Source organism: Hevea brasiliensis, chromosome 16, assembly GCF_030052815.1.
Source record: "Hevea brasiliensis isolate MT/VB/25A 57/8 chromosome 16, ASM3005281v1, whole genome shotgun sequence".
Lineage (NCBI taxonomy): Eukaryota > Viridiplantae > Streptophyta > Magnoliopsida > Malpighiales > Euphorbiaceae > Hevea > Hevea brasiliensis.
In genome coordinates this window covers 51237504-51247675 of record NC_079508.1, presented here as the reverse complement: position 1 = coordinate 51247675, position 10172 = coordinate 51237504, and the positions used below count along the sequence as shown (strand labels likewise).

The 10172-nt window shown below is 37.6% G+C and overlaps 1 protein-coding gene across 1 annotated transcript; it reads right to left on the bottom strand.

Annotated features, from left to right (window-relative positions):
• Positions 1-7539: 7539 nt before the first annotated feature.
• Positions 7540-9374, bottom strand: LOC110643799 (esterase-like). The gene is made up of 5 exons (XM_021796295.2): positions 9032-9374; positions 8742-8954; positions 8471-8640; positions 8101-8365; positions 7540-8000 (listed from the first exon to the last, which is right to left on the bottom strand). The coding sequence occupies exons 1-5, from the start codon at positions 9273-9275 to the stop codon at positions 7735-7737; spliced, it is 1158 nt and encodes a 385-aa protein (XP_021651987.2). The 5' UTR covers positions 9276-9374; the 3' UTR covers positions 7540-7734.
• Positions 9375-10172: the final 798 nt, after the last annotated feature.

Genomic DNA, 10172 nt, shown 5'->3' with positions numbered 1-10172 from the left:
ATACAAGTTCCATTATAGGAATCATATATAATCAGATCACGATGGATGTAAATCCTTTGAATTGGATGACGGGTTTGGGTGCCCGAAATCTTAAGTTTTGGAATTGAGTAAACATGGAAAATAATAATAATAAAGATAATAATAAATAAAATTACTGCAGAATCAGTTCTCGAGGTAGTAAGGGTATTATGTAAGCTAAAGGATAAGAATAGAAATCATACGATAAAGGTATGACTGCAATTTCCTGAGTTCCTTTCTGACTTCATATTGTTCAAACAGTAGTATAATCTAATTATAATAGTGTTAAGAGTAATAAATTAGCGAAGATAAATCACAGAAGGCCAGTAGACAGAGAAAGTGTATAATGAAAATTGGGATAATTGATTACAGATGCAATATAATCTAAGTGCTAGTGGGAGTACTAGCTAGAGTGGTCAAAGGACCAAATCTGAGTAGCACAAACATATGATAACGCGATAGAGACTCTGAAAGATATAGTTAGCAAGTACAGCTGTTATGTTAGGAAGAAGAATGGAACCAGGGATAGAATAGTCAAGTTCTATTTTGGGTAAGACAAAGGAAATAAATGAAAGGACAACCTAAAGAGCACATAATAAAAGGAACAAAGTTAAGATATAGGATAGGCTAAGTGTTATTCTTGGCAAGGAGAATGACAAGGATGGAAAACCCAAAATGGGACCACATTAGTGAGAAAAGTGATGGAGGTATGGAATACAATAATAATGAGTAAATGTTAGAAGGTGTGTGATGGTATTGCGGACTACCTAAATAGGTAGAGAAAGAGAAGTTAGTAAGCGATAAGTTGAATAAAAGTCACTAAGGGATCAAATAGGTATGATGAGAGGAAAAGAATGATAGATAATGACACATAGGTTTTAGGTTAGACTTTTGAGATAGTGAGAAGGTAGTTAGAGGTTCATGAATGTCAGCAAACATTTTTAGTGTGATCAATGTAATCACTTTGCAGTGAAGCAATAACAACAGAGCAACAGTAGGGGTAGAATAAAAAGTAACAAGTATGGATGGTAATAAATCACTAGAAAGTTTAAGGATCAAATTAATGACCATAGATAAGGGTGGAATTAGTGTTGAAAGAATCTATTAGCGAGAGAAATCTTTCAGGATTCAACAAGGGTTAAGGGCACAATATAAACGATGATAGATATGAATCATAGGTCGAGTATAAGTAAAGTTAATAAATTATAAAATATTATGTCAGGAAGGACGATGGTACAGTAAAGGGTTCATGCAGATGATACCTTATAGGTAGAGCACAATTGTGCTAGGAGATGATGAAATTTGAAGAGAGACTAAGAAACATAGGTTAAACGTTATTATATGGACAATCGGGCGTAGTTGAATATAGAGGATATTTTTCTTTCTTTTCAAGTTTAGCTCGTGTTTTTTATTCCAGAGCGTTATATAAGGAGCAGAGACTGAGGCAAGGAGACCTAGTTATTTGAGATTTTGATAGGCACCAATTCATATACAATTTCCTGATATGAGAATGACAGTAAGTGCATACCTAGTGTTAAGTATGAAAGGACGATCAGAGTAATGACAGGAGTTAAATTGAGTTAGCTACTAAGGCTTGCATAACGCTTTAAACTATGAGCTAGATGAAGTACTATTTATGGATGAGTTTCAATAGATGAAATTGTTGCTGATGGGTAATTTGAGGTTGAAGTTTAGAAAGCTATGGGCAGTATATATGATTATATTAAGGAGAATGAACACGTGAAGTATCTTGTTTGGAATTAAGGCATGACACATATTTCCTACAGCCGTGTTAGTTCAGATGGAACTTATAGTTTATGGGGCTCATATTCATCCAGGATAAGAAATTTCCTACTAAGGCTGGTGGGGAATGATAATGTTCTGATAGTTAAGTTGGAAAAAAGGGGATACAAGAAAATTTTTCTATGGGTAATTATACGTGTTACATAAGGTGAAGAATGTGCTGGTAGGAGTAAATCATAGGGTTAGAATTCTCTCAGTAATGAAACTAGTAATCAAGATAAGACTAAGAAATAAAAAGAAAGTTAAAGTTGATGATGGGATAGACATCTTTGAAGGAAAAGGTGTAAGGATGAGATAGGACTAAAATTAAGGAATAAGTACAGCAGGTTGAAAAGATACCAACAATACCAAAAATAGGAAAAGGGAAGTGGATAAGATGCAAAGGACAGGAAGAGAGCTCGATAGAGTCAGTTATAATGATGAGGATAAGGAGTGTCTAACCACTGCCCCTGTGTTAACACTACCTATGAGCGGTGAAGGATACACCGTGTACTGTGACGCCTTCAGAGTTGGCCTAGGGTGTGTTTTGATGCGGAATGGAAATGTTGTGGCTTATGCTTCAAGGCAGCTGAAGAGGCATGAGCAGAACTATCACACCCATGATTTGGAAATGGCGGCTATAGTCTTTGCACTAAAAATTTGGAGACACTACCTGTATGGTGAAGTGTGCGAGATATACACCGACCATAAGAGTTTGAAGTACATCTTCCAACAGAGGGATTTAAACTTGAGACAGAGGAGATGGATGGAGCTTCTGGAAAACTATGATTGCACCATCCAGTACCACCATGGGAAGGCCAATGTAGTAGCAGATGCTTTAAGCAGAAAATCTTCTGGCAGTTTGGCGCACATTTCAGCAGAGAAGAGACCGTTGATTCAGGAAGTACATGAGTTGATGGATCAAGGTTTAATCCTAGATCTTTTAGATGAGGGGGTCTTGTTGGCTCATTTTTCAGTGAGGCCAGACTTGCGAGATAGAGTTAGAGTTTCCCAACACAGAGACCAACAATTAATGAAGATCATAGAAAGAGTACAGCAAGGTGAAGGTGGTGAGTTTGGATTTGCCAATGATGGTGCCCTAGTGCAAGGTTCTAGGATATGTGTGCCCGATGTGGACAATCTCAGAGATGAAATCATGCGAGAGGCACACTATACATCGCATAATGTCCACCTGTGTTCCACCAAGATGTACCATGATGTGAAAGATAGCTATTGGTGGAATGGCATGAAGAGAAACATAGCAGACTTTGTGTCCAAGTGCTTGACTTGTCAGAAGGTGAAGTTTGAACACCAGAGACCGTCAGGGAAGTTGCAAGAGCTTCCTATCCCAGAATGAAAGTGGGAAATGATTTCTATGGATTTTGTGACTAGGTTGCCTCGTACCACGCGAGGATATGATTCGATATGGGTAATTGTAAACCGCCTAACCAAATCAGCTCACTTCTTGCCTGTGAAAACTACATATTCTGTGGCACAGTACACCCGGCTCTACATTCGAGAAATAGTCAGATTGCATAGAGTTCCGGCTTCCATAATATCTGACAGAGGGCCCCAGTTCACTTCTCGGTTTTGGAAAAAGTTGCAGGAGGCACTTGGCACACAGTTGAACTTCAGTACTGCTTTCCACCCTCAGACAGACGGACAGTCAGAAAGGACAATTCAAACACTGGAAGACATGCTTCGCATGAGTGTCTTGGATTTTGGAGGTCAATGGGATGATCAACTAGCTTTGGTGGAGTTTGCCTACAACAACAGTTACCATTCCAGCATAAGGATGGCACCCTATGAGGCACTATATGGAAGAAGGTGTAGGTCTCCTCTGTGTTGGACAGAAATGGGGGAAGCGAAGGTGCATGATGTAGACCTAGTGCAGTACACTTCAGAGATAGTTCCTTTAATCAGGGAACGATTGAAAACAGCTTTCAGTAGGCAGAAGAGTTATGCAGACCCCAGATGAAGGGATGTGGAGTTTGCAGTAGGCGACTATGTATTCTTGAAGGTTTCTCCAATGAAGGGAGTCATGAGATTTGGAAAGAAGGGCAAGTTGGCACCTCGGTATATTGGACCTTTTGAGGTTACTGATAGAGTTGGAGCAGTTGCCTACCGGCTAGAGCTATCACCCAACCTTTCTCACGTTCATCCCGTGTTTGACATCTCCATACTCAGGAAATATATTCCCGATCCTTCTCGTGTACTACAATCGGATGTAATAGAACTAAAGGAGAACTTGACATTTGAGGAGCAACCTGTAGCCATAGAGGACTACCAAGTGAGACAGCTAAGATCAAAACAGATCCCTATGGTTAAGGTTTTGTAGAGAAGCCAGTCAGTGGAAGAGTGCACCTGGGAGTCAGAACGGGACATGCGTAGCAAGTACCCTTATCTGTTCAATGTGTAATCATGTATTTTATTCTGCCTTGTGTAAAATTCGAGGACGAATTTTCTGTAAGGGGGGAAGAATGTAACACCCCTGATTTTTTTATATATTATTATTGGGCTTCGTGTAGGTATCCTCAATTCACGGAAATTACGCTTGTCCTGGATTCGTGAATTTCCGCCGCATGCACTACTACATCAAAAGTCTCCGAATTGGATCGAGGTTTTGGCTATCCCACCATTGTCAGGCATCCCGAGCGCGTTCCTGAAGTCAGAATCGGCAAAGGTAAACCCGAACCTTGCTTTTTCGTAAATTTTTTATGCTTAAATAGGATTAAAAATCCATAAAATATTCGTGGTAGCTCAGAAAATTATGATTCTTTTTGCAATAGCCTAGTAATATTGCTAAGGACAGCAGGGCAAAGTTTTAGAATTTTTAAAGCTTGTTTGGGCAGTTTTTGCAAAAATGATCAATTATAAGGACTAAATTGAAATTTTACATATTGTGATGGATGACTGATTTGATGGGCCCATGAGGGGCTGTGTGATGTGATTGAGCTATGGACATATGGATTGTGAATATAGAAGTGTGTTTTGAGCCATTTTGCAGGTTGGGTAGGTCCTAGGTATAGGGGAGACTCTGCCGGATTTTCGGCACGACTTAGGACGTATTTGATCTTTTTCTTTGTTTGTATGGAGTCAAATTTATTAAATAATTGTAATAAAATTGTCAGGTGAGCCGACCTTCTTCCTCCGCCCACCACGCGATGACCGTTGTCAAGTCTGTGAGTAAAATATTAATTTTAATTGTAATTTCGATATTATTATATGTTCAAGCATGCCCATGCATCACTTATATGCATATATTTATGTAGTTAAACTCTAGGCACGATTTATGTTACATTCATAACTGTTAGCGTGCCATGGATGTTGTTGTGGTAATTTAGAGCAGTGTGCGTGCGTTGGCGTGCGTGTGATGTGGTGTGGACTATGGATAGGACGGGTAGACACGGCTTGAGATCTTCGCTGGGACCCGGTCCTTCGGGGTAGACACGGCTTGAGTTCTTCACTGGGACCCCGATTTGGTTATTAAGTGGAAGTCCGAGTGAGTTCTTCACGCACGAGTTGGATTTAAGAGAGCTGTATAGGGGATCAGCTCCCATATATTATGATTGATGTTACAGGGTGCGTGAGTGCTCCAAATTTACCTTTTTGATGTTATGATGTGAAAATGTTGTTGATGTTGCATTTCACTCTACAGGGTGCATTAGTTTTAGATAGTTATAGAGATTATGGTTAAAATTGATATTTTACTCTCTGAGTCGAACGCTCACTCCTGTTCAATATTTTTCCAGGCCACAGGAGGATATTTTTGAGGTTAACCTGCTTCCTTTCCTCGCAGGTTGTTTATCAATATTTGTGTAATTTTATTTACTCCTAGAATTTCCGCATGTGTTAGAAATGTTTATTTGATTTGGGTCTGTAAACTAAATTATTATTGTGGACCTGTAAAAATTATTATATGCATGTTTGATGGACTGGATGAGGGAGCTGAGCTCCCATTTATCATTATGATGATATGAGTATGTGGAGGGTGAGCTGAGCTCCCCAATGGATTATTTATTGTGTTTACAGGTCGGGTGAGTCAAAAACTCCCCGTTGGTAGGTCCATTTTATGGCCGGACTCTGTCCGGTTGGTTTCTTGAAATTGGGCCCAAATGGGCCTTAGAGTTGGGTAAATGAATAGTTAAGGTTTACTACGGGCCTCGGGGGCTTTAGGCTGGCCCAGGTCCTAGTGCCGGTCCGGCCCATAGGTTGGGTCGTGACAGGATCAAGCTTAAATTTGGTCTGTAACATCTTCACGTCTAGTTCTTCATTGTGAACAGTGAAATCTTGTTTGGAGCTCTGGTTCTACTACTTTTGGTTACTTGAATAGCTGCTATTTTTGTTGATTCTCTGCACAGACTAGTTTCATTATTTACAGCAATCAGAAGGTTATTTGCAGTCCAATTGAGCTGAATTTTGGTGGACAGAGTGAGGACATATTGTTCTTTAATTTGGACGGTGGACATTGGTTTTGACAACGAGAAGGTGTTCAATTTGGATGGGTAGCAGTTGTGCTTATGTGAATTATCTCCAAAACTTTATTATCTCTTGTTAATTCATTTGAATTGTCTTGAGATTTTTTGTTGAGAATTGTTTATGGTATTTCTAATTGCTGTAAACTTTATTTTGTGATAGTGGAGCTGTTTCAATTGGACCAAGAGTGGTCCCGTGGTTTTTATCCTTCATTTTGAAGGAGTTTTTCACTTAAAAAATTGCCTTGTTCTTGTGTGATTGATTTGTGCACATGTTGAGCAGCTTATTATTGTGATTATTTGCTGCATATATACTCAATTGTTGTTTTTCATAGATTCACACAAGTAGGTAGAATTTGTTGGTTTAAATTGTTGTCCATTTACTTCCTATCACGGTGTGCTTAGAATAGTGTGTGGAGTGTTTAGTAAATTATATTAAATTAATGTATGCACGAATAACTAGAAGACTAGGTTTGATGTATTTAATGTGTAGTGGCTACTATACATACCCCTATTATGATATACGTGTTTATGTAGAGAGAGAAATGTAAAGCATAAGTGGAGTAGTGATCTATAATATAATATATTAAGCAAGTATTCTCTCTCCCTGTAAGTGTTAATGCTCTCCCAACAAGGTAGTATCGATCCGCTTCCAACAGATTGCACATCTCTATCTTATAAGACTTTGCCTAGTCAGACTGTTCATTTGATCCGCGATGATTGTAAATTCGCTAGAATATATGGAAGGCAACCGATTGGTGCCGTATTATAGATCCAAAGCGATCTAACTCCTATATTGTAAATTATGCATCATCAAAAGCTTAAAACTTAAAAATTTAGCATATCTATGTTGTAGTGTGATTTTCTTTCCGTGAACTGTCGCAATGATTCTTGCTTGACGAATCACTAAAATCCTTCCTTCAAATTGTGATCACTTCCATGTCATGTCCGTTATCAAGATGAAAGTCGCAGTATTTGCTTTTGTGTCTTCTACTTGTTAACTCCTCTATGCCATTAGATACGTTCTCCATTACATCTAGCCAATCGGAAAACCTTTGCCTTGGAGATTTTCGTTGTAGTTGAAACAACATTGTGAATAAGGAGTTGAACTGAAATTAAACCTTTAACTATTTGAAGAGAAAAAAAATATTGCATTTCGAATCATTTATTTAGACATAAAATAAAGTAAAAACTAGACTACGTTACGGAAATTGTATAGCAAAGTATTGTTGTTTTCGGCTCCTAATTCTTTGACATTGGTAGATAAATACGTAAATTGACAACGAAACAGCTTAACCATGGAATAAGTACATGATGTTTCAGTAATAATCAAAAGATTCTACATGAGAACAGAGGAGGACAAGTCTTTATTTTCATTACTCTCCATCATTTTATTAGCAGGATTTCAGCAAAGCACTTTCTAGAACCTATGTATAACCTAATATCCGCAAGGATATAATTAATACGCAGTGTTGTGGCATGCCATATTCAATGCGGTAGGGGGATCAGAGAAGGCTCCTGTAGAAATCTGGTCGAAAATAAATTTATTGGCAGCTTCAGTATAGTGAGCTCCATCCCAACTTACTCGAACTGCAGGGCGATCACAAGAACCCACAACTATTTGGGTACCATCGTCTTCTGTAACTTTATCTCCACATCCAATAGTACTACTGTAATTGTACTTTCCACCGTAGCCACAACATGCTATAAGTGGAAACTCGAAACCTATAAATAATTTATAGTTATATTAATGAATTGTTAGAGATATTAATTAAGGAAAATATATAATTATTAATTTGACAAATGATATGGTTTAATTAATTACCATGTTTTTCTGGTTCACTGAATAAAGAATACTTGACAGAATAGATGTCAACGTAGGTGAAAGCAGCTAATGGCAAATCCTTCCTGAGCTGAGCTACGCTCTCCTTCAGGTTGAGATTAAAATGCTGAGCAACTTCATTGTAAGCTTTTGCACAGCCTGCACTATCTTTTTCTGCTGAGGGGAAACTCTCAAGAATATATGCAAGACAACCAAGTGGTCCTGTGTTGTGTATCCAAAATGATCTAGCTCCCAAATTGTATATTTTCTGCATCATCAACAGTACCCCATCCATTAGCTTAGCTCTAAGAATAATGTAATTAAGAGACTACTGAAATTAATCTAGACACATTATAGAATTATTCATCTTTACCTTAACGTTTGCTGAGAAGCTATTGACAATATCAGGGACAGTTGCATTCACTTCTTCCACAGACAAGTTACCAGAAAATCCAGCTCCGAGATCATTTTGACCGATATCGAATGTGTATAAAGCCTTTTCGAAATAATATTTCTCAGGCACCAATTCAGCAAATATACCTTCTGCATGTACAAATATAAATATAAGAAGCTCACTTAGAAGTACACGTATTTCTTAAATAATTGAACACTATATTCAAAGGAGGATTTATTATTAACGTTACCTTTTTCCCTGACAATCTGTGATCTGGATATGAATTGCAGGAATTGCTCATATTGCACATCAAGGAAGAATGGACTATACCCACCATTAGCAGGCATAATAGTAGTTGGTATTTGAATGGTGGATCCTGCTGTGGCAAAATTCGCACCATGTTTGAAGTTGGCGCCCAGGGAACTAAGATATGCACTCAGATATGGGAGGTTGAAACTCTTGGCTGCCAAGGAGACGTCAATAATTGGAGATTGTAAACACTTAAATCATTAACCAAATTAGGTAATTAAAACTACCGACCTATAAAATCTATTATAAGCCTTCCATCAGAGTACCTCCCTGTTGGCATGTGAAAGAAAGTCTCTCCATAAGGAGAGTTAAGAGGAGTAAAGGCAGCTGCCAAGCCACCGGCATCGGAATTGGAGTCACCGAAATTAAAGATTGCCGGAAAATCACAGTTTTTGGAAGCATAAGTGAGGGAAAGCATGCATAACAAGAAAGAGAGGGTGGTGATAGGCATGTTATTAGTTTTAGGAAACTCCATGAATTGGAAGTGAAAACTAAGAGTTAAGTCGAGTGGATAGTTTATCTGTATATATATTAGTGAAGAAGAGACGTACACAAATTGAATTGAGAGGATGATTGAATTTTTCCATCTCCCATTCCATGTCTAGATCAATTTTTTTTTTTTTAAATGAAAAAGCCTTTCATTAAATACGAAAACTAAGCAACAGAGTCAACTACAGCAGTTGCCATTCTGTAGGGGTTGCCATTCTGTAGGGGTGTGCAAATGGTAGGTTCAGTTTCGAATCAAACCGAATAGATAAAATTGAAAATCAAAAATAAAAAATTTTAAACATAGAACCGAATTGATTAATAAGAGAAAATCGAACCAAATCAAACCGATAAATATCGGTTCGGTTCGATTTTAAATTAATCAAATATAAATTTATAAAATTTCATATTTTCAACATTAAATCTAAATAATAAAAATATAAAAACAAAAAAAAATTAGAAATCAAAACTCAAAAATCTTAGGGTTTGGTTCGGTTTTCTTTGATTTCCTTGATATATATATTAATAATTTCGGTTCGGTTCAATTTTTTTATTTTTTGTGAAAATAATCAAACCGAACTGATTAACTGAAAATTATCAAAAATTATAAATCAAATCAAACTAATTGAATTAAATTAATTCGATTCAATTCGATTCAATTTTTCAATTTAAACCGAAAACTGTTCTCCCCTTGCCAATACATTAGAGGGAATATCAGGGTGGAGAAACAAACAAAAAGACTGGACAGAATGACCGTGGGACGCAAGGAGATGGCGGATGCTTTAGTTGACCAGGCGGGAATGGCCCCCCTGAATTATATACATTTTATACGATACACTGCCAAAAGAGGAACTTGACTCTATACAGAATAGAATATTATCATATA